The sequence below is a fragment of the Eriocheir sinensis genome, chromosome 46 (assembly GCF_024679095.1).
Source record: "Eriocheir sinensis breed Jianghai 21 chromosome 46, ASM2467909v1, whole genome shotgun sequence".
Lineage (NCBI taxonomy): Eukaryota > Metazoa > Arthropoda > Malacostraca > Decapoda > Varunidae > Eriocheir > Eriocheir sinensis.
This window is the reverse complement of record NC_066554.1, coordinates 12,067,910-12,092,593: the sequence shown is the minus strand read 5'-3', so window position 1 is coordinate 12,092,593 and position 24,684 is coordinate 12,067,910. Positions and strand designations below refer to the sequence as shown.

General features: G+C 45.5%; 1 protein-coding gene and 1 long non-coding RNA gene across 11 annotated transcripts in view; one reads left to right on the top strand and one right to left on the bottom strand.

The window, feature by feature from the left end:
* Positions 1-3,616: 3,616 nt before the first annotated feature.
* Positions 3,617-24,684, top strand: part of LOC126981133 (AP-1 complex subunit sigma-2-like) — a 35,179-nt gene continuing 14,111 nt past the window's right edge. For 7 of the 10 annotated variants that reach the window (XR_007733754.1, XR_007733758.1, XR_007733753.1 and 4 more), the window contains exons 1-6: positions 3,617-3,800; positions 9,211-9,269; positions 10,900-11,078; positions 11,829-11,937; positions 12,545-12,682; positions 23,355-24,684. The exon at positions 23,355-24,684 is cut by the window's right edge. Coding sequence is in view for 4 of the 10 variants with exons in the window: in XM_050831850.1 (XP_050687807.1) it covers positions 9,267-9,269; positions 10,900-11,078; positions 11,829-11,937; positions 12,545-12,682; positions 23,355-23,399 (474 nt within the window). In the remaining 6 variants the exon portion in view is untranslated. The remainder of the gene's footprint in view (positions 3,801-9,210; positions 9,270-10,899; positions 11,079-11,828; positions 11,938-12,544; positions 12,683-23,354) is intronic. The other 3 variants (XM_050831852.1, XM_050831849.1, XM_050831851.1) reach the window with 2 other exon arrangements.
* LOC126981134 (uncharacterized) lies at positions 15,925-23,348 on the bottom strand. Its single transcript, XR_007733759.1, has 2 exons — positions 17,233-23,348; positions 15,925-17,149 (listed from the first exon to the last, which is right to left on the bottom strand). It is a non-coding gene; the product is annotated as an uncharacterized LOC126981134 (long non-coding RNA).

Below are 24,684 nucleotides of genomic sequence, written 5' to 3'. Positions count from 1 at the left end.
TGGAGGATTCGGCGCACCGGAGCGCCGCTCACCTGACGGAGGCGCAGACGAAGGTGCGCCACACCCTGGCTCGGTGCGCGGACGTGTTCAGCGGGGGTGGATTGGACCTACTGGGCTGCACGGGGTTGGTGAAGCACAACATCAGCACGGGAAATGGTGCGTTCACCAGGAGCCCGCCTCGACATGTCGTGCCGGCCAGGCGGGAGGAACTGCAGCGCGCCGTCAACGAGCTGGCGGCGCAGGGGGTGATGGAGCGGACAGACTGTCCGTGGCCCTCACCAGTCGTCCTGGATATGAAGAAGGACGGCACGCAGCGCTTCTGTGAGGACTGCCGGGCGCTGAGGGACGAGACTGGCGAGGACTCTCACCCCCTGCCGTGGACCGACGACGCGCTGACGAGGGCCTTGAAGTTCGTGGCGTTGACGACGACCAGCGGCCTAGGAGCGGCCGCCCCGCCCTGCCATGACCTCCGGGGCCGGATGGCGAAGGTGAAGATGAAGGCAGCGTCGATGAAGGCGAGCCCGGAGGGTCTCTGTGGCTCTTGCGGGGGCTGTGGCAAGAGGGGGCATAGGTGCAGTCGGTGCCTGGGGGAGCGAAGGACGCGTTCCCTCGACCGGCTGAGCCCCGACGCCCTCCAGCCGCGCTGTAAGGACTGTGGCCAGTCAGGCCACTGCTTGAGTGCCTGTCCCAGGCCCAGGGACGCGGCGCGGGCGGGAAGCGCGGACGGGCTGGAGAAGGGAGCCGACTTCCAGCCGTCTCCCGCCCTCGGGCCCTGCCTTGAGTAAGCTGCCGCCGCCCGACCAGCGTGTTGCCAGTGGGTGGCTTAGCGGTTGTAGCCACGACGCGTGACAGTGGACACCGGGGGCTGAGGAGTGCTCGGCATGGCCTGACCCGAGGTAGTGTGTGCTGCTGGAGGGGCCAGTGGAGGCTCGTATCGGCGTAGGCAGCGCTGTGGAGTGCCGGCCGATGGACTTCGCCGATCGAGACGAGCCGTGCTTGCTGGGCCTCGACTACCTGACGCAGGCCAGTAAGGCTCGTGGTGGCCTCGGACGGGAGCTGGAGAGGGTGACCGGAGAGGTGCCCTTTGCTCCCAGGAGGTTTTAGAGCATGGCTGCGTGGGGAGGTAGTCACAGCCGGGCGAGGGCACCTTGCCCCGAGGGTGGAGGCCAGGAGCCGGTGTCGACTGTCCCGAGCGTCACGTGGAGTGGATGGCGTGGAAGAGCCCACTGAGGACTGGCGGCTGGTCGACGGCGTGGCTGACAGGCGGAGCCCCTTGGGGGCGCGAGAAGAGACTGTGGAGGACAGACTGATTTATGTGTAGCTATTGCATGTATTTTTCTGTGTTCAATGTTCGGCCGGGAGCTCAGGCTACCGGTGGATTTGGCCACGGGGCGGCCCCCCGACATGAGCTTGCCCACCGTCACCTCTGGCTTCGCAGCGGCACTGCAGGAAAGCCTGGCTGAGGTGCACCGACGCGTACGGGGCAAGCTCAAGGTGGCAGGCCAGGCCATGAAATAAAGAAGACATACGACCGGCGTAAGAGGGACGTGAGCCCCAGCAGCAGCGTAGGGGACGTGTCAGAGGTCGACCAAGGGGCGAACGAGAACATGGGCTGTGCGAGCAAAGCGGCAGACGTCAGTGACGACCTTGAGCAAGGACTTGGGGCCGACGACGCGGCTCTGGGTGCCACCGCCTGCCTGCCGCCGCCCGCATCCCAGCGGCGCCTTCGGCGAGAGAGGCGTCGGCCGGGATGGTTAAGAGACTTTAGTGATGTCCCAGGGGACTGATTAGTTTGATTTATTTCATGTGTTTTGCTTGTTGAATGTTGGGGCAGCCGGGTCGACTGCCTTTGGAGGAGGGGATAGTGTTACGAATGTGCTGTATGCGAATGATTGTATGTGTAATGTGATGAAATTGTAGCATGATGCAATGTTAGCTCAGCATGGTGCAACTCTACTTGTTGGGACAGGAGAGACAGAGGGGAGCCCGGGGCCACCGGCCGCCGGGTAGGAAGTGCTGAGTCTGCAGTAGGGAGTGGCGAGCGAAAGGCGCTGAGGGGTGGTGAAGACGCGTGTCTGGGCTTAGAGAGTGTTGAGCTGCTCCGCTCGCGAGCTGTGTGCTTCCGGTTTGCGTGTCTGCCGTGCCCCTGTACTGTGCCTGATTAACTGTTCTGTGCCCTTGAAAGTTGCTGTACTGTGTGAGGAACCTGTCATTAAACTAGAACTTAGTGTTGAACGTGTATCCTTTGTGCCCTGCCTCGTTCCCTCCTCCCCTCGGTGTTCTGTGTGGGCCGCTGTGAGTGACTGGTGCCTGTGTGGTTGTTCTGAGGATCACGCCACCTGCCTGCCCGTGTATGGTGTGTGGTAAGGGGGGGGTGGCGTAACAGTATTTAACGGTGTTTGACGCCTAACTATTGCCAAGAAACATCAGAATCTTACTCTTTTAACGATAACTACAAATTAGTTTCGTTTTTGGAGCCCAAAAGACAGTTTTGGGGCAGGAAGTCGGGAAATATAATCGGCTGAGTATGACAATCTGGCAATAATCTGAGGCCGAGGCAGCAGCAGCCTGCCATATTGCGGGTGTCAGATACCTAAAATAGCATACTTTTACTGCGTAAAGCAGGTGATGTCACTTATTGTGACTTCGTGAGCTTTCATATTTATCTGTTTGTGTATATTTCATGGTGGCAAAACTTAAATTGCTAGTTTCATTTTTACTAGTGACGAATTTGTGACTGTTTATCACAATAGAATTTCACTCTAATAAGTGAATCAGACTCCACCGAAATATTACCAGTGTGTGTATGAATGAATACAAAGATAAGCACATACTTTGATTTACCTCTAGGATGTCTCGTGGATCATTAATAAATTAAAACAAAATATCCGGCTAAGCTACTCTTTACCCATTACCTTTAATGGCGCCCAAAAAACAGTCCCTCCGCCAAGTTTGTACCCCACATTTGGTAATGTTAGGTGCGCCTATTGTGGTTAGTGTGTAATGCCCCGACGAGCTTATTTTTCCATCCTTCCTATTTCTCAACACGGCCTCTGCGTGTATCGAAATAACACGAGAAATTAATCAAGATCAGGGTATTCCCCGGCTGCCTGGGATTGAACCCGCGACCAGCGTGACGGGAGAGCCACTCCTTACCGAGTCGGCCAAAGAGGTACCCCCCTGGCTAAGTGGGTTATGGGAGGCTCGTTCATCAGGCCGTCGCCGCACTACAAGTGGTGTGGGCGTACCAGCATCATGACCGCCCATTTTGATGTATTTTCTTCACTACTACATCAATGCACACTAGTATGTAACTGTAACCGAAAAAAGCATAATGAGATTTTAGAATGATCGCATATTTTTTTCTCAGTGAGGCAATCATTATCGCGTTTCTGGCAACAGTGTGAGCAACGTTGCCAGATTGTTGTACTCAGACTCCTATATTTGCTGATTTCCGACCCCAAAACTGTCTCCTCCACCCCGATAACTAGATTCAATTATAGTTATCATTGAAATGGTTAGTTTATGGTGTTTTTTGCAACAGTCATGGGTCAGAAACTGGTAAATACGATGTTCTGAGTACGATAACATGGCAACGGCGAGTGTGAGTGACGTGGTGGCGGCAGGTCGGTACGCTAGACAGTAGACACACACACACACACACACACCTCTGCAGCACATACCTGCTGACTCCCTCCCGCCCTGGTGTGTCTTGGCGGCTGAGATCAGGGAGCGAGGAGTGCCAGGGACCTGCAGGAGTCTTGTGGCGGGGTTGAAGGACAGCTCCAGGCACCGCAGAAGTGAGTACGGACTGAATGCCTGACCGAGAGGGTGTGGTACTCGGCCAACTTGAAAGTCCACCGCTTCCACATATATGATGCGCCTGTAAAACTAGAGAAGTACAACAGCATGTGAGGCCTTGGAAAGGTTATTATTCTCGTGGGGGCAATGTTGGAGGCTCATAGTTAATCTCCATATTTACCCATTTACGACGGAAACTCCCTTCCTTTACACTACCGTGGCGGTCGTAAATATTTACGAAAAAATATATATTGCAAAAGTGATTTGCAACGGCAAAGCAATACGGCAATGTATTCTATGGACACTAAATCCTTCATAGAGCACCAAGGTGTTCGTGGCTGTGAGACGGGTGACAGTCTAGAATAATACCCTTCATGCTTCATGACTGCCTAATGTTTCTTTAGATATTTCTTATTTAGCCACAATGTTAGTAGCCAGAGTTGCCTTGTGAAGACAAGGTGTGCAAATAAAGTTAATGTTGCACTCCTTGTCTTCACAAGGTGTGTCTAGCTCACCAGGAGGAAGAAGGCCGAGGTGTGCGGGCACTGCAACTCTCGGGTTGACCAAGGAATATGCTGTGATTGCTGTAAGTTCTGGGTACATTTTACATGCGAAGGCCTCACCAAGGAAGAGGCTGGGGTGTGGACCAAGCTAGGGGCACGTGCTAAGTTTTACTGCACCGTCAGGAACTGCGAACAGATTGCTGTACAGTTCATTAATAGCATTGGACCCCTGAAGGATCAGGTGGACAGCAACACAAAGAGGTTAGAAGAACTCGAACGGAGACTCAGTGCCCAGGAATCTGACTCCAAGAAAACAGTGGCGGAAGGGGTGGACCGAGCCAAGGACGAGGTAAACAAGGTTATAGAGCTAGAGAAGGAAAACATGAAAAGGGAAATTCAGGAGGAGGTTAAAAGGACCCTTGAAACCCGTCCTAACCCAGACCCAGAACCTAAGGAACCAGTTCAGGTGAAGAAGGAAGTTCAGAAGATGCTGGACGATGAGAAGGACAAAGCCTTCCGTGCCAAGAACCTCATTTTGGGGAGTGTACCTGAACCTGACACTGATGACCTGGATGTGGGCAAAGCTGCTGACCTAGAGTACGTCACCAAACTCTTTACAAGCATGAAGGTCGGGCCAGAAAACTACAAAGTAGTAGACACCAACAGGCTACACAGCAAGAGAGATGCAGATAACAATGCCAGACTACTTAGGGTTAGATTTGAGGCTCCTTACATGGTTGACCGAGTGGCAAGAGCAACACCAGAACTGAGTGCCGTCCCTGACCCAGCGATGAAGAAGGTTAGGATCTTCAGAGACAGGTCAAAAGCGGAACGAGAGAAGAGACAGAAATTAATAACTCTGGCTGTGACCAAAACACAGGAAGAAAATGACCAGGAATTCAAGTGGGTAGTGGACTACAAAAACATGGATGTCATCAGAGTGCCAAAGGAGACCCAATCAGCGCGATCCTTTCGGCAGAGAAAGTATCGCTAGAGATAAGACTACCCCCTCACACCAGACACTTAAATGCTTGTACACTAACATCGATGGCCTCAGTAACAAAACCGCTGAACTAGACGCTCTCCTCGACAAAGAACAACCAGACCTAGTCTTTCTTACAGAAACCAAGTGCAATAGGGACACCCTGAGTTCCAATATCTTCAACACCAAGAAATACACGGTCATAAGAAGGGACAGACCTGTACAGAATGCACCGGGAGGAGGAGTAGCCTTATTGGTGAACAATGGACTCATCGCGAATGAGGATTCTGTCGGTTGCCTGAATGACCACCAAGGCCAAGAGTCAGTCTGGTGTGAGGTTAAGTGTCAGAGGGCGGGGAGGGATTTAATTATAGGCACTATTTATAGGACTCCGTCATCCAGTCATGACAACAATGATCTCATCTGTGACCTGATTAGATTAAGTGAATCTTATTCTAAGGAAAAGCAAATACTAGTCTGTGGCGACTTCAACTTTGGAAACATCGTCTGGGAAGAGAACCGTACAGTGAGTGGCACTCAGGGTTATGGCCAAGCCTGTAAATTCCTGGATGCTGTGAATGACAACTTTTGGACCCAAAATGTGGACGACTGGACCCATATGCGGGATACAGATAACCCTTCCCGACTAGACCTAGTATTTACAAAAACCGACACTGAAATCCATGACCTATGCTTCCTACCACCCATCGGCTTGAGTAAACATGCAGTTTTAACTTTTACCCTCACAACAGACCACAAAGTAAATGAACCTGATGGAAATGAATGGAAGCTGAACTATCACAAAGCTGACATACCTAAATTGCGGGAGGAATTTGCCAAGACCGACTGGCCGAGCCTGTTTGCTGCCGAGCCAGTGAGTGAAAATGGGAGATTTTATGAAACACTACGCCAAGACTGTTCAGGCTTGTGTCCCACACTATAAAAGAAGCCAAGGAACCACCAGGCCCAAATGGATGACCAGAAGGTTACAGGCACTTATAGCCAAGAAGGAAGAAGCATGGCAGCAATACAGAACAAGGAGGACCGACACCCACTGAGAACAGTACATCAGACACAGAAACATAGTGACGAGAGAGGTGAGGACAGCCAAGTGGAACTACGAGAGACAGGTGGCTCTGGATTCTACAGAGAACCCAAAGCACTTCTGGGCCTATGTTCGTTCTAAGACTGGAACCAAAGAAAAACTTACAGCACTAAAGGATGACACCGAAACTAACAGAAACGACAAAGAAACAGCGCAAGTCATGAACCGAGCCTTCAATACAGTGTTTATTAGGGAGAACATGGGTATTCCTATACCACCCCCAGATAATGTGCACCAGGGCCCCAAGATATCTACTGTATCTCTGACTAGAGGGGAATTAAAGTCAAGGCTGTCAGCACTCAATGCCTCCAAAGCCCCAGGTCCTGACGGAATTTCCCCCCTTGTGCTGAAGGAATGTGCCGACATTTTATGTGACCCCCTCCTTGACATCTTTAGATCATCCTTGAGCACTGTGGAAGTCCCGGAGGATTGGAGAAAGGCCAACATCTCTCCTATCTACCAAAAAGGATCGAAGACTGACCCACTCAATTACCGCCCTGTGTCCCTTACAAGTGTTGTGTCCAAGGTCTTAGAAGGGGTGATCCGTGAGGGTTTAGTACACTATTTGGCCACTCACGACCTTATAACGGACAGCCAACACGGCTTCCGGAAAATAGAAGCTGCCTCACCAACCTCCTCTGCTACGTCGGACCTCGTCAATGCTGTGGACAGAGGAGACTGTGTCGATGTCAACTACCTGGACTGCGAGAAGGCATTTGACAGAGTTCCCCATGAGAGACTTGGCACTAAACTTAAGGCAATGGGTGTCAATGGGCTTCTCCTGAAATGGATCAAGAGCTTCCTGTCAGGACGGTACCACAGGGTCACTATCAGGACCTTCCACTCTGAATGGCTTCCTGTGCACAGCGGCGTTCCCCAAGGGACAGTTCTGGGCCCAGTGCTGTTCATCGTGTACTTCAATGACCTGACCAGTCATCTGGAATCCAGCGTGAGCCTCTTTGCTGATGACGCCAAGATATACCGCACCATCCAGACACCTGAGGACCTTGCAATTCTGCAGAGGGACATGGCACGGCTGGATGATTGGAGCGCAAAGTGGCTGTTAACTTTTAACTCCGAGAAATGCAAAACAATGCACGTTGGCCGACTCAATCCTCAACAACACTACCAGCTCGGCAACAAGACCCTTCAAAAGTCATCCAAAGAAAAAGATCTCGGAGTCACAATTTCCACGACCTCAAACCAGCCACTCACATAGCCACTATAGCGGCCAAAGCAAACAGCCGCCTTGGCGTCATCAACAGGAACATTGTGGTTCTCAGCAGAAAGATCCTCCTCCCACTCTACCTAGCCCTGGTCCGCCCGATCCTTGATTACGGCGCCCAAGTGTGGTCCCCACACCAGATAGGAGACATTCAGACCCTAGAAAAGGTGCAGAGGAGGGCGACAAAGCTGGTCCCGGAACTGTCCCACCTTCCATATGAAGAAAGGTGCAGCCAACTCGGTATCCAGACACTCAAGGACAGAAGAACGCGGGGGGACATGATAGAGACCTATAAGCTCCTGCACGGCTTTGAAGATGTCCCCTACACCAAATTCTTCCACCTTAACACCAATAACCTCAGGGGACACAGCCTTAAATTAGTGAGACCCGACCACTGGACAACCACCACCAAGGGAAATTGGTTTGCGATTAGAACCATCGACCACTGGAACGCCCTCCCTGAGAGCGTAGTAACAGCCCCCACGATAGCCACTTTTAAAGCACGATATGACAGACACATAAACAGACCCTAACACTGGCTGACTTGACATAGAGGTGGGGATCACTACAAGAAGTTCTCTTCTTATTTCCCCACTACCATTTCATAGGTAAGCATTCATAGGTAAGCAGCAGTACCCCAAGCTTGGCAGGGCCAGGCACTCCCACACTCTGGGTTTCTGGTTTGGAAGGTCCTTAGGATCCAGCCTGCTAGTTGTCTTGCCGTGGATATTACTTGAGTGATGTGATGGCAGCGCTGCTCATGTACCAGGACACCTCTCCTCCCGAAATTGACCTCTCTTTTTGACATTCTTTTGACCTATGTTCGGGAGCAGTGAGTAGCGGGCTTTTTTCTTTTTTTTTCTTTACGCCCTTGAACTGTCTCCTTAGCTGTAAAAAAAAAAAAAAACTTAATCTTCACCACATCCTCTTTTGAGAATCACTCTTCTTGCATGCAAGCATGTGTGTGTGTGTGTGTGTGCATATTCAAGTTGCTTATCTTCCTGTTTTTTTTTATTTTGTATTATATATACTTTATACAGAGAGAAAGAGAGAGAGAGAGAGAGAGAACCACTTACATAGGGTATTCAGAATGTGTATTATTGTTACTGTCTTTACAAATGCTAATAGACACCTACTATCTATGATTACCACCGTTCTAGGCTGCCTTATCCCATCAGATATCAGCACTTTATCATGGTAGTATATATTCACTAATAATGAAGTTGGTGCATGGCTAAATAACATGCAAATGATTCATGCTGTACAATGGGGTCAGAATGTCTTTGATATTATGATGCATGCTCTAGGCACTTATCCATTCAGTAGCATTCTGACTTTACTTCCATTACTGACTTATTGTAAACAGTAGGAGTGCACTGGAACTAGCATATCAAGTTCTGGCCGGAACTATCAAAAAGTTCCAGCCAGAACCGGAACTAGAAAACTTGTCATTAAATATTCAGTACTCTAATATATATATATATATATATATATATATATATATATATATATATATATATATATATATATATATATATATATATATATATATATATATATTTAATTATTTATGGTGGATCATTTTATTTTTCAGGATTGCCAAAGAATGTTATAGTGGTAGCAGCAGCAGGCAACAAAAAGACAGACAAGATGGTGAGTACACAGTCTTAGCCTCTGCCAGTACCATTTTTAGAATCTCAATGTATTGTGTTATTCATCCAAACCAAATAAGATGTAAAAAAAAAAAGACATCACTGCTCTATGAAGCTATTACGGCGAGTCGTCAGAGTAACGGCCTCGTGTTCAGGAGGACGCGAGTTCAATCCCCGCCCGGTGCCACCAAGCTGGGATTTTTCAGCCGCCGCCGAGTGGCTTAAAGCTACCCACATGCTGTCCAGAAGACCACCTATCAACCCGAACTCTAGATTCTAGGATCAAAAATGAGCTCTGGGAGGGCAGCATGAGCCAATGCAAGATGGCGCCACCATAAACACTCCCCTGCGCCAGAACGGGCTGGGCCGACCATCAGGACCCACCAGAAAGAAGCCTTGGACCGACTATCAGGTTCCACCGGGAAGAAGCCTACCGGCGCAATAGGTAGCAATGTAAAAATATATATATATATATATAGATATATAAATATATATATATATATATATATATATATATATATATATATATATATATTTGTGTAAAAAGAAATATTTCATATATATAACTCAATCTCTCACAACTATGAACTATTGTATGAAGCACCATGCATGGGCCCCAGGGATGTGTAAGTCGTGCACGTGTCAGTCAGCCTTCTAAACTTGAGCCGGAAAAGTCTGTAGCAAAATTAAACTTTTACACAAGGATACATGGTGTTACAGCAGGACTGAGCTGATTAGGACAATTGAGTTAACCTGTCCGCTGTGATTGGCATGGATTTGGCCTTCACTGGTAGCCTGTTAACATACACTCCCAGGTCTTTCTCTGCCTCTGTGGTGGATAGTGGAGTGTTTTTCATGTGGTATTGGTGTGCTGGATATTCCCTCCCAAGGTGCATGAATTAACATTTTTCTTCATTGACTTGTAGCAGCCACTTTTTGTGCCATTCCTGTAGCTTGGTGATATCTTTCTGTAGGAAATTCACAGTCAAGGGGTTAAGTAAGACAATTTAGCTGAATAAGACAAAGGATAGCAAAATGTTCCTCCGAAGAGTGACAGAGACAGGTGTGGGGAGCTGAACACATGTCAAGGAGTCCAGTTTGTGTACTTTGACTCCTGGCTGTCTCGCATTAACTCCAGGGACAGGGACAGCCAGCATTATTTTATTATTATTATTATTCTCTCTCTCTCTCTCTCTCTCTCTCTCTCTCTCTCTCATAAAACTCAAATGTAGACAAGTAAATTCAGACTGCACCAAATTTTTCTTTACCAACGTTGTAGTGCGAGAATGGAATAAGCTCCCACCTTCAGTGGTCCAGTGTAACACGATTGACTCCTTTAAAAACAAGCTCGACCGACACTTCATTGAACTTAATATTAACGAGTAGAAATGCAACGTTTTGGAGCCATTTGATTAATGTAGAATCACTTAGGTTTAAGGACAGACCACCTAGTCTGGACCATGGGGTCTGTGTGGTCTGATTTTCTTTGTAAATCTCTCTCTCTCTCTCTCTCTCTCTCTCTCTCTCTCTCTCTCTCTCTCTCTCAAATATCAAATCACACCCAGATGCTATTCCTTTTCCCAGAATTTAGTATTAGAAATGTTATCCCTCCTTCCCTTCTCTTGCTTCAGATGCAATTTATGCTACTGTTCAGCCGTCAAGGCAAGCTGCGCCTCCAGAAGTGGTACGAGGCTCACCCAGACAAGCTGAAGAAGAAGATTACGCGAGAGTTGATCTCCACCATTCTAGCCAGGAAGCCAAAGATGTCCTCCTTCCTAGAGTGGAGGGACCTCAAGATTGTGTACAAGAGGTGAGCCAACTACATAGAATCACTGTACACTAGACTAACCCAGAAGCCTTGCCCCCTCTTCCTTAACTAAGGGAGCTGATTGGTTGGGTGAAAAGAACTTGGAGTTAGGAGTCAGTGTCCCAGAAGACTCTCCCCCTCTTCCATAATTAAGGGAGCTGATTGGTTGGGTGAAAAGAACTTTGAGTTAGGAGTCCGTGTTACCTTGGAGGGAGGGAGAGGGATTGGGCGGGACTTCTTGACCAATTTAGTGTACGAAGATTAAAGTCAAAAGGATTTGTGGCACCAACAATACCATGCAAACGATTGTTAGTTTACTTATGGCTTAGAGGAGTCTGAAACCTTTTGTGAAGTATGATTTTATGAAATTTTATAAGTTTTTCAATATAAATCAGTGTAAAATGGAGGGGGAGTTACATTTCAACATCACCCCTTCCCCCCCCTCCAGAACAAATAAAAGTTAGACTACCATATTGCTCTGCGTGTACTCACTCACTCAGTCACTCATTGTGCATGGCAAGTCAAGGGATTTGGTTGATGTTACTGTAAGGAAATGTGTAGCATAGGAAATAAAGATAAATTTTTGTACAGCTCTTTATCCGAAACATGTAATTTAAATTTGCACACAATGAAAGAGGACTGTGTTAGTTTTGGCACTGTTCAGGACCCCAACTGTCTTGGGAGTATTATCAGTATTAGTGTTATCAAGCTTTGCTCTGCTCATTGTGTAACTCTGCTGTGTGGCTGTTGCAGGTATGCGTCGCTGTACTTCTGCTGTGCCATTGAGCAGCAGGACAACGAGCTGCTGACTCTGGAAGTGATCCACCGCTACGTGGAGCTGCTTGACAAGTATTTTGGCAGTGTAAGTAAACACAGATCTCACTGTTGTGGGAACCAGTGAAACATCTCTTGCTCCTTGGCATATATATAAATGTGTGTGTGTGTGTGTGTGTGTGTTTACCTATTTGTAGTATACAGGGCCTGAGCTCAAGCTTGGACAGTCCTGTCTCCCGATCTATATTTGTCCAACTTTTCCTTCATTTTATGGACACTGCCCACTTCAACATTGCCTTTGCTTAATCCATTCCATGTATCCACGCTCCTGTAAGGAAAACTGTACTTTTTTACGTCTTTCAAACAAGTCCCCTTTTTCAATTTCTTGCTGTGTCCTCTTAGTTGCCTTAGTTAGTGTGTGTGTGTGTGTGTGTGTGTTCTTACCTACTTCTATTTTTACTCCTATTTTTATTCATTTATTTATTCATTTATTTATTTTCATGTGTGTGTTCATGCATGTCCTCATTGCATAAGCCATCACTCTGATCAGTAACTTTGTATGGATAACAACTGTTGCATACCACCTGACACATAACACCTTGCACATTACAACTGACACATAACAACTGACACATAACACCTGATACATAACACCTGATGCACAAGCCTTGACACACAACCCCTCTGTTCCTCAGGTTTGTGAACTTGACATCATCTTCAACTTTGAAAAGGCGTACTTCATGCTGGATGAGCTCATGGTGGGCGGGGAGGTGTGCGAGACCAGCAAGAAGAATGTGCTCAAGGCCATAGCCGCCCAGGACCTTCTGCAGGAGGTTAGTTATGGGGACACCCCGTACGAGATGTGACCCCACCTGCTCACGGGGGGATGTGCCGGGTCCTGCTGCCACCAACGCCACTGCCGCCCTCACCATCTAACCTCACGTAGCTTAGGGTAGGCCAGGGCAGGGCAGGTCAGGTCGTCCCCCACCCCCCCCTCCCTTCCACCCACCTCACACCCACCCCAGATGCCTCAGTCTCTGTTGTGCATGCTGTCTTGTTTTTTTGTTTTGTTTTGTTTTTGTTGCTGTTTTATGATAATTTATTTTTGTGATGTCCCAATATCTTTCACATTGTTTTCTTTTATTCGCCTCTGTTCTCTTGGGTTTTTTTTATTTGCTTGGTTGATGATTTACTTGTGTTTGTCCTTTAGATATTTTCTTCATTGTCTTGTTCATCGACTTTATCAGTGATCTTGTTTTGGGTACTTTATATCTTGTCTCTCGTTGGCCTCTTTATTGCATTATTTTCTGGCTCCTTTGTTTGTTTTTATTCCACATTGTTATTCTCCTCTAAAGCCTTTACTAATATTCTATCTGCCCTTTACCTATAGAATGTAAATCAGATACAGGTATTCTTTTCTCCTATCTTTATTGGCAGACATTCTTCCTATGCTTCAGTTACTCACAAGTTACTCCATTTACTTATTTTCCTGTGCTTTCTCTCATCCTGTAACCTCCTCTATTCAGGTCACAGTTGTTTTATTGCCTTTTCCTCTTCTCTTTGCTCTGTATTTTTTTTAATCCAGAGCTGTTGTTACCTCTTCCTACGAGTTCCTCCATTCAGGTCACAGTTGTTTTAATGCCTATTCTTTTTCTTCTATTTCTTCAGAGCTGTTCATGAAAATAATGCAGCTTCTCAAAGGTTAGTGATACATGGGTTTTAGCTGATACAAAGCTAGAATTCTTTACTATGTTGTCCAGGCAAAGAGTACTGGTGGTTTCACTCTCTCAAAAGCTGGCATACACTGTGTCCTACAATTGAGAACATAGGGTAGCTATTTATAGGGTACTGTGTTATGCAGGGTCCTGACATCTTTATATCTAGAGGTGCAGGTCTTATAGCTTAGCACTCTTGGTAGGTCTGTCCTTCCATGCACACACACTCAGGCCCTTTGTACTACAGTTCTGAGGGACTGTATACTACAACTGGGTAAATACACACACACACACACACACACACACACACACACACACACACACACACACACACCATAAGATGTCACTCTCTCTGGAAGGGTACTGGCTGGCGATCACTAGTCCAGCACGTGAGTGAATTACACACACTCACACACACACACACACACACACACACACACACACACACACACACACACACACACACACACACACACACACACACTAGGAGATCCTTTACATTGTACTGGAGTTGTTTGTATGGCAGTTTGTACGTCAGATTTGGGAATGATGAAAACTCGTCCAGCCTCTTTGTCCTGCGTGTCACACTTATTCTCTGTCAGCTAAAAATATTTGTCCCTGGTTAGTCAAGACACAAGGTTGGTGTCTCCTCAAGCTGATGACTTTTAACTCATCATTATTATTTTGTGAGAAGTTCCTCTACTCTTCCCTCTTCATAGCATTGTTTGTGGCTTTTGGACTTGTCATCTACTGAAAACTTTCCCAAATTTGATAGATGCAGGCAAGTTTGAGCTGCTGAGTTGTACAAATCTTTCCAGCTTGATCCTAGGTCTGTCTTACACCAACCTTCCCTATTCCTCCCTTGACAGACAGCAATGAGTGCTCAGAGCTGTTGATTTATATGTATATATTTGTTAAAGTTGTGATAGCAGGCAGCTAGGGTGAGTGTGGCCCAGGGGAAAGCAGGACCCTGGCAGCAATCCCTTGGCAGGGAGGCTTTGACCTTCAGAATTCTACTTAAATATTATTACAAAGCCTTTGGCTCCCTCTGTCTTAAGTGTCAGCACTGTAGGGGCATAGTGGACCCACAGCCTGTGTCAGTCTGCATCCAGGCTGGGTAGGCAGGACATGACTTGCTGAAGGGATGCACCAAGTAAGCAAAACACTAGAGATAAGAGCAGTACTTGAGGGCTTTCAGTGATAGGTGCATGAGTGCAGTACTGTAAGGGGAGGGTGGCGTTGGGGCTGCCCTTGGGACGGCTGCAACGCACACCCCTAGATGGAGTACTGTAGTAGTTAGTGCAGATGTTGGCGTGTTTCTTTATGGTATTTGCAACTTTGTACTGTTTTGGATCACCTGTAGTTCTGCATGATTGATACAATGTGCTGCAAATAACAGGAAAACAGTATTTGTTGGAGGGGGCTTGGCTTTAAATATATATATATATATATATATATATATATATATATATATATATATATATATATATATATATATATATATATATATATATATATATATATATATATATATATATATATATATATATATATATATATATATATATATATATATATATATATATATATATATATATATATATATATATATATATATATATATATATATATATATATATATATATATATATATATATATATATATATATATATATATATATATATATATATATATATATATATATATATATATATATATATATATATATATATATATATATATATATATGCTGACCATGCAGATTTTTATGATTATTTATTAAAAAATTATAATTATTATCTAAGATGGACTTAAACTTGGCCAGTGTGTTGCTTATAACACACACACACCACACCACACCACACCACACACACACACACACACACACACACACACACACACACACACACACATGCATGCTGATGTTCTTCCTTACAAGCTGTTGTGCCACAGCATTCCTAGTGATGTTACTTAAGCTTGAGCAGTGTTGTCATAACTGCATGCTTGCATGCATGCCCTGTGTGTCTGTGTTGTGATCATTGTTACATGTGATTCTGAAGTCTTACTGAAAGGACTGTTTTGTGGGTGCATGGAAGAAGATTGTTTCTTACCCACCATGATTTACTTATGGCTGTGTTTGTAATGCTTATGTGTAGCCAGTGAGGCTGAGGCCAGCCAGGCTGGTCTTGTGGAGTGTTGACCAAGCAAGGTTCATATTGTTGTAATGTTGAAGGAGGCAGTGTGAGGAGATGGGCTTGTGCTGCTCCTCCTCCAGCAGCCTCTGTTGCTGTCTTTGTCTTGTGTGGGTGAGGCAACAACACTGCCACAAGGAGGGATCTGCTCCTCATAGCTTCTCTGGTTTCCTTACTACAACACTCGAGTCCTCCAACACCAAAGGCCTGCCACACCCCTTCACAGGTCCTTTATGCATAGCTTGGCTAATACACACTGCAGGTCTCTGAAGGCTCAGGAAAGTCTGCTAAAAACTACACCTTCCCATCATTGTTCTCCAGGCATGGGGATAGAAATCTTTAGTTAGTGCTGTCAAGCCATTCTGCCAAAATTAGTGGCACTTCACTATGCACACCACAGACCCTCCCCACCTCCCTTTGGCACCCTGCATAAGAAGTCTACCCCAAACTACCCATTGGATGGTTGATAGTCAGACTTGCGTACATGTTCCAAGCTTATGAACAGGCCTGAGAGATGCCCACTACGGTTCAGCTGGTTTCACACACACACACACAGACACAGTAAAGTTATCCCCAGAGAAATATAGATGCTTTTAATGGACTGGAAGAAAAAGAAATTATAATAGTAAAGAATGTGTGTTAGTTGAGAGAGTGGATGGTTTTTGACACAGCAACAGGCCCAGATGAGTATAGCTCTGGACCTGTATACTACAACACACACACACACACACACACACACACACACACTTTTCTCTCAGTGGTTTCCTGTAGTGAGTGATGTTTCTACTAGTGAATGAGTGAGTCAAGTAGAGTCTAATAGATGACCTAGTGCAGCATTCTGTCTCTTATTGATAACAAAGAAGGTATATGTGCTCATCCTGTCACCTTAACACACTGGCATCTTAGGGACAGATTGAAAAGGTACTGAGTGATGTTTCTACTAATGAATGATTGAGTGAAGTAGAGTTTGATAGATGAATTAGTGCTAACAGGCAAGGTGTAGCTGCTTAGGTAACTCCCTCCCTCACCTTAACACACTGACATCTTAGGGACAGTCTGGAAAGCTAACACAACATGAAATAGAGCCTTGGAAGTAAAATCAGACAAGACATCCATTTGACTGTGTCTGTAGCTATGTCATCCTAAGCAATGTTACCTGATTATTGTACGCATAACATTGTATTTTCCAGTTTCTGGCCCATAAATATTGAAAAAAAGAGGATCAATAATTACTAATTTTAACAATAATTATAAATGCATATCGTGATCTTTGTAGGTGCGATAGTTTTTGGTCAGAAATCGGCAAAAACAATGCGCCAAGTATGAGAAACTGGTGACATTGATCCTAAGTCTGTGAGGCATGGCAGTGATCAAGGGAGGAAGTGTTGATACCTTAAGCCCCATTCACATTTTGCCGACTCTGGGCCATGAGAACACAGCGACTCGGGGTATGTGAGGTCTTGGGTGTGAGATACCTTAAGCCCCATTCACATTTTGCCGACTCTGGGCCATGAGAACACAGCGACTCGGGGCATGTGAGGTCTCGGGTGTGAAATGTTGATGTGAAAGAGTCACACATGGTCGGAAAGAGCTCTAGAAACGATCACCAGATGCTAATTTGGCAGTGTGAAGGGGGCCTAAAGCTCGCTGGGTTGTTGTGGCACAAAGTCGTCACAGTGTGAACAGGGCCTTAGCCTTTCTTGTGGTGGGGTCCATGGATGCTTCTCAGCCTTCTCCCACATGTTCCGTTTTACACTGACACGGATACAGACACAGCAGGACGTGGCTCACAGATAAATAGATACATGGCTTCATTGGTCTTATGAAACACACTTTGCGTGACAAATTCTGTCTTTCATACGTGCATAATACTTTTCTGCAGATAATAGATTACTACTTGTACATGTCCTCTGAGAATGTACAGTTGTTTGGAGGTCAGTTCCATCAAATTATGGAATATGGGGGAGGATTTAGACCATACAGTTGTCCCTCAAATAGTACGGTTTCCAATAGTTCGGTCTTGGTTTTATGTGGATTTTCTAAGATTTTTTAGGATTTTTGAATTTCCCGATGAGCAAGAAATTTAAAAATCCTAAAAGATCTATGACAATCCGTATAAAACCGAAACCAAACGATTGGAAACCGCACTATTTGAGGGACGGCTGTATTCTGTTTGTGTGTATGTGTGTGAGAGAGAGAGAGAGAGAGAGAGAGAGAAGCACATTTAAAAGAATGAAGACATTTCTTGATTATGCAATTTAAAAATCTAGTTCAGTAGCAACAAAAAAAGAGCCATGACTATATAGCTTGACTCTTGCATAGTCCTTGGAAAGTTTGGGGCATGCTTTATAGCTGCACGTGGCCTCAGTGCTCATCTCTGTCACATTGGCCCTTGATCCTGTGTCACGAAACAGCCCTGGGACACAGGGTTGGTGTGATTTATTTTATTTATTTATTTTTTTACAGTAAACACCTCAAGGGCAAAAAATAAAAATAAATAGGTCTGCCAATCACTGCTCCTATAAAAAGAGTTAAGAGGAGTGGCCAAAAGAGAGGTCAATTTCCGGAGGAGAGGTGTCCTGATATGCTCCTCTTGAAAGAGTTTAAGTCGTAGGCAGGAGGAAATACATATGAAGGAAGATTGTTCATAAGTTTACCAGCATGAGGGATGAAAGAGTGAAGATGCTGGTTAACTCTTGCATAAGGGATTTGGACAGTATAGGGATGAGTTTGAGTAGAAAGTCGTGTGTAGTGGTGCCGAAGGAGGAGGGAGGCATGCAGTTAGCAAGTTCAAAGTAATTTCAAGTCATTTGGTTCACCACCATTAACCTTCCCCAGGCACCCATTTATTGACCAGCCCTAAATGGAGGATGAACAGCTGGGTGGGTTGCTCACTGACTAGCCAGGTCAGGATTAAAGCCTAGGCCAGGTATTTGCTGGAATAGGCTAAAGTGAACATTGAAGGCTTGGAAAATTTCACAACCCTTGGTAGCATAGTGCAGGACCAGTAGGAGAGATAAGGTTACAATGTGGTCTCTGCATTTTTAACTTAACTGATGGACTGTGCATCTAACGGAGGTTATCGTGGTCTCCTTTTAGGCTGTGAGGGCTGGGAGGAGTACACTGTGGGGTGCCAAAAAGCAATTACTCAGCAGTGTTTCATTTTCACACCATACTAATCCATGATGACTTAAAATCATTGAAGAAATCACAGTAAGCAAAGAGGCAGTTTGAGCCTAGATCCCTTATAAGTTAACTATGTCTTATCAATATACAGACAGTTAGTTGAGAGCAGGAGTATCTACCCCTTCGTTGTGATTGCAAGTAGTAGTTGTAATGAATATGTGTCATTGAGAGGCATAGGCTGGGATGTATATTTTTTTTTAATGGAACATGAGACGGTTTAAAAGGAAGGAAAATGAAATAAAATTTGCAGCTTGCTGATCCATAAAGAGAGGAAAGAAAAGAGGCATTGATTGAATATAGTTAGATGCTTCTTCCTTTTTGAAAGAGTTTAACCCGTCCGCTGCGATTGGAACGGATTCAGCCTTCACTGGTAGCCTGGTAACATATAGTCTGTGCCTCTGTGGTAGATAGTGGAGTGTTTCCCATGTGATATTGGTATACTGGACTTCTCCTCCGAAGGTTCATGACTTTACATTTTTCTGCATTGAATTGTAGCAACCACTTTTTGTTCCATTCCTGTAGCTGGGTAATGTCTTCTTGTAGGAAATCCACAGTCAAGGGGTTAAAAATCACTCCAAGTGTTTCGGTTTGGGTGGCTGAGGCATTGTTACACTCGTGTGTTTGGGGAGGATAAAGTTTACCTCAGCATGTATGTACTTTCTTTCTATTGGAAGACCTCTGACAGCAGAGTTTATCTTGGGGTATCGTACATGTCATTGGTGTCACTCTGCAGGACAAAGAAACAAATATTTAGGACATTAATCCCTGGAGGCCAAGTGACTTCATGATAAAAGAGAGTGATCAGTGTGTCCACAAGGCCATGCATTTACACCTTGGCCTCAGCAGCTGTTTGGTGGGAAGGACTGTAAGGGCACCTTTTATTTTAATTTTTGTTTGTTTTTGTTCGGCCCATATCACCAGTAGGGTTTCTTGATGGGGCCTGCTGGTCTACCTCAGCTTGTTAGTGGCACAGGGAAGTGTTTTCTAGTGGTGCCATCATGTGTGACTCATTCTACCACCTGGAGCTTCACTTGATCCTCTTTGGAGTTTTGCTGGAGTCTGGGTTAAAAGGCAGTTATCAGGACAGCATGTGGGTACTTTTAGGCCACTCGGTGATGACTGAATATTGTCAACTTGTAGTCACGGGCAGGACTGGAACCCGGGTCCTTCAGAACGCTGCGCTTGCATTCTGACCACTCAGCCACCACCTTCATAAGAGAGCAGACCAGGGTTGCCAAGCTCAGGAACTAATATAAAGCTGAGGTCTGAGAGCAAGGCTGATGCATTTATCAGGAAGACCCTCTGTGGCTTCCTGGAACATCACTGAACTGCCATGTGCCAAAGTAGATTTGCTCTGAGCTCCTGCATCAAGGCTGGCATGCCATACTGATGATGATTTGCATAGATGGATTTTCTGACCACACAAACCCTATGACCCAGACTAGGTGGTCTGTTGTTAGTGAAATTACAATGCCATATGGCCACCAAGACTTTGCATTTCTACTTTAGTGAATATTAAGGTGAAGAAAGTGATCGTCAAACTTGTCTTTGAATAGTCAATCCTAGTGTATGCTGCAGATATTGAGGCTGATTCATGTAAGAGACTGACACATAATTCACATCTCTTTGACTTGATCTCTTTACCCATGAGGAAAAAGGACAGTCCAGTCTAGAACCTAAAAAAAAAGCCATACCTGCAACAAAGCAATTAATTCTGACAAGAATTGTTAAGAATGTGAAGGTGTGTGTGTGTGTGTGTGTGTAGGCTTGCTGGCAGGGTCCCTCAAAAACAGTGTTGGTGGGTGGGAGGACGAGGCTGTGGGGAAGAAATTGAATGTGTAGAAAACTGTACCCAATATATGTATAGCTTTACCTATTTCAATATAGATAGAGATAAATTGATAGGTAGATACCGATAGATAGACATATATGTTTGAGAGAGAGAGAGAGAGAGAGAATCACATATACTACACACATTTTCTCTCTGCATCATGTTGCATATCTACTCAGAACATCAGTACAAGACACAATTCACATACAATAAAAAGAAAACACCTCTCACATACAATTAAAAAAATGCAACTTCCTTATAAAATGCAGAAAAGTGTTTGGTGGAAAGTAAAAAAGATCACCCCAATGAGCCGGTTTTGTGGTTGACTTCCTGTAGGTGTGTGTAGCTCTAGCAAGTAGCATCAGCAGGTGACTCTTACACTGGGCAAATTTTCCATGGATCTTCAGTCAAACCACGATTTCCGCAAGCGTGGTTCTCATATTTCCGTGTTTTTTTGGCGTGTCCACGATCTTCCAAAGCTACGGTAGATTTCACCGAAGGACGACGGTATTACTCACTATCATCAGCAGCAGCAATAACAAGAAACAAATGAGAAACACGCTAGCGGAAATCGTGGTTTGACTGAAGATCCACGGAAAATTTGCCCAGTGTAATAGCCCCTGTACCAACCACTCTTGACTCTCTCCTTCCCTTCTATATGGAAAAGGTATATCCTGGAGAACCATAAAGTTATGACACACAGGCCTGTATTCTCAGACCCTTCTGGCTCTCACAACAACTATTTGCCAGGGCCAAACAGGAGGTTAGTCGGGTTCTCATGAGTGTTTTTCACGTTCATGGTGCAGCAGAAGACTTGCCATACTATCACCAGGCTCATAACACTACCCCCCTTGGAAGCACCCAGCCATAACCTCCACCAAAGCCTCAGCAAATGTGGATGTGTAAGCCCTTAAATGTTTGGGAATATGGGCCCTAGAGCCAAGCCTGAATCCTTGTCATATTATCACTAGGCTCATAACACTACCCCCCTTGGAAGCACCCAGCCATAACCTCCACCAAAGCCTTAGTAACTATTGGTGTGTAAGCCCTGAATTGTTTGGGAATATGGGCCCTAGAGCCAAGCCTGTAGCCAGCTGTGAAGACTTGTCATCCAGGTGAATCATAATAATAATAATATGTTTTTAAGTCAAGACTTATAGAGCCTATTAACTGTATCCTTATTGTTTGTCACCATGTAAAGATGTTTAAAATACATGCATGAAACCCAGACCTCAACCCTTCTCATTTCGCTGATCCTTAGCAAGTTCCCAATTAATCACTATAGTTAAACCATTTCAAAGAGTCCGTTTGGGCGTTCGATTCCGCGGGTCCTTTCTTCCCCTCTGCTCTACCCCAACACCTATCCCTTCCTCTCACATGTTACCTATACGAAACATATGAGAGGGAAAGATAGGCGATGGGCCTGTGTGGCAGAGCAGAGGGGAGGAAAGGACCCGCAGAATTGAACGGCCAAATGGACTATTTGAATTGGTTTGACTATAGCCGTAGTCTAACTGCATGTTTGCCGTGTTTGAGCAGCCCATCCTGACTGCTGAGCATGACCACCTCAATCCCTAGCCACCTGCAAGTCTTGTTCTGGCAGGCAGAGGAGTTCTCTTAGGGTAGCCAGGCAGGGGTAGGACCAGGGCTCAGTGTGTCTTGTAGGGGGTCCTGGGAAGGGTTGCAAGGACTGGCAGGTTACTTTCGCTCCTGGCTTTAGAGGTAACTGGTCAAGAGGCTCACAGCTAATGGAGAAGTTAATCAGTGGTCTGAGTACAAAGCCATTAGTGGACAGTTGTCTTGAGGCTTCTCTTGCTTCATATCGTGTGTGTGTGTGTGTGTGTGTGTGTGTGTGTAGGTGTGAGAGGACAGACGTGGCCTCTCTAACCTTCATATCATGCAGTCTTCAAACTTGTTACATCACTTATCACGAAAAATTAAGTTTTGTCAAATATCATGTAAGCTAAAGTAAGCACCAAGACTGCAAAATAAATGATATACTAAACTCATTATGCCATCCGGGACATTCTTAAGCATTACTAAATTTGATGGAAAACTTAAGGCAGCTATCCAGTGATGGGTTTGTTGATAGACCACAAGAGTGTTTTTTTTTCCCATGAAACTTCTACTTCAGCTATCCTAACAGAGAGGACAGGTGGGGTTACGCAGGGCTGTATCTAGAAGCTGATTTTGGGGTGGCTAGCGTATCGTACGGATTAGTGTTAAACATTAGCGGTTCACTCACAAATTTTTCTCTATCCAATCTTAAACCAAGTATAATAGTTTTAGGGAATTTTACCCCCATCCCCTCCCCTCCTCCCTTGAATGCATCCCTGGTGTCATGTGTAGGGAAAACTAGTTAAGGATGAGACCCCAGAGAGAAGGCAATACAATGTGCTAAATTTTTTTGCATATTGGGTAGGGTATGAGATATTTCCCTGTTCATTACAAGAGATAGAGGAAGTACTATAGGTAGACTCATTATTACAAAGGTAGCCGAATGTCGTGGTGTGTTTGTGCCACCCCTCAGGCATGCTGGTGGTGTCCCTACCTGGCTAATGTCCCCACTTCTCTTTCAAGGATGAGGCAGTGGAGGGGGCGCTGCGTGAGATTGGCCTGTACTAACGTGTGCAGCCGCATCAGTTACCCTCCCTCCCCTCTGCTCCCTTCCTCCTCCCTTGTTTGTGTGCCGAGGTGTCCCATAGCACTGACAGGAAATTGTGATCAGATATTCCCGCATAAACCCTCACTGTGATGGTGCCGCGCGTTGAGCTAGCAGTCAGGCAGGCAGTGTACATCTGTTGTTTGTGTTAGCATGCAGTCAGACTTGGCCAAAGAGCAACAGAGAGAGAGAGGAAAAGGTTGACTCTACTAACTGGAGGGTAAAAGCTACCGTAATACAAACACTTCCTTACTTGTATGGTCCTAGAATTACAGAACAGTCTTCTAACAAGGACGTGTGAACCTTCAGGAGCGGCAGAACACTGAGAGAAAGAAATGAGTGTTTCTATTCAGGCTAGCTTTAGGCATTAGTGTGACTCCAGTGGCCAAGGCAGGATGCTGTTGTGTCCTGTGTTGTGTGTATTCTTGATATCTTCCAAGATGTTCAGCCACACACGAGCGTCACCTCAGTGCAGGCGGCCGCTCAGCCCTTTTGTAACACGCCTCTGCTTGCCTATTGTGGGTTGTGTCAACTGTTGGTGCTGGAGCCAAAACATCTGTATTATACCTTGAAAAGTTTTTACATTGTGACATGTCTGAGGACTGGTTAAGGGAGAGAAGAGTATACCCAAAGTTCAGGGTCTTTTGGGGACATCAACGTCACTCAATGCAGAAACCAGTCATTTCAGGAGCTTCCTCAAGGACTTTTATCCTGCAGTATTTTCAGTGGTCCTTTTATAAGGCTTTTCATCATTACCTGATTCAAAAAAAATTTGTTTGCTCTGTTCATGTGCAGTGCAGGTGTCTTTTTGGACCGTGAGTTTTGGGTACAGGTCCTCATCCAAATGTACTACCCACACCCAGGGCCGGTTTTAGCCACAAACAATACAGGGAACTGCTTGGACACAGAATCTCAAATATTCCCTGTAAAATTCATGTTGATATTTGATATGTAAATACGTGAGGGGTGACATTCAACCCCCAAACCATGAACCCATTTTGAGTTCCCCCAAGACTAGAACCGGCACTGAGCCCACCCTTGCCTTTCCAACAATATGTATGTCTACTGTATCAAGTGTTGTACCCATCACAGGGACAGGACCATGGAAGCTTACTAACCCATGCTCTAGTGGTTACCAAGAGGCTGTTCTGTAGGAGGGTTGTGTTGAAAGGCTGTGTAAAGGGAAACATCTGCCACTGGAATGTACTGTAGTTGATGCTTCTTATGCTGTGTCTACCTTGTGGGTGC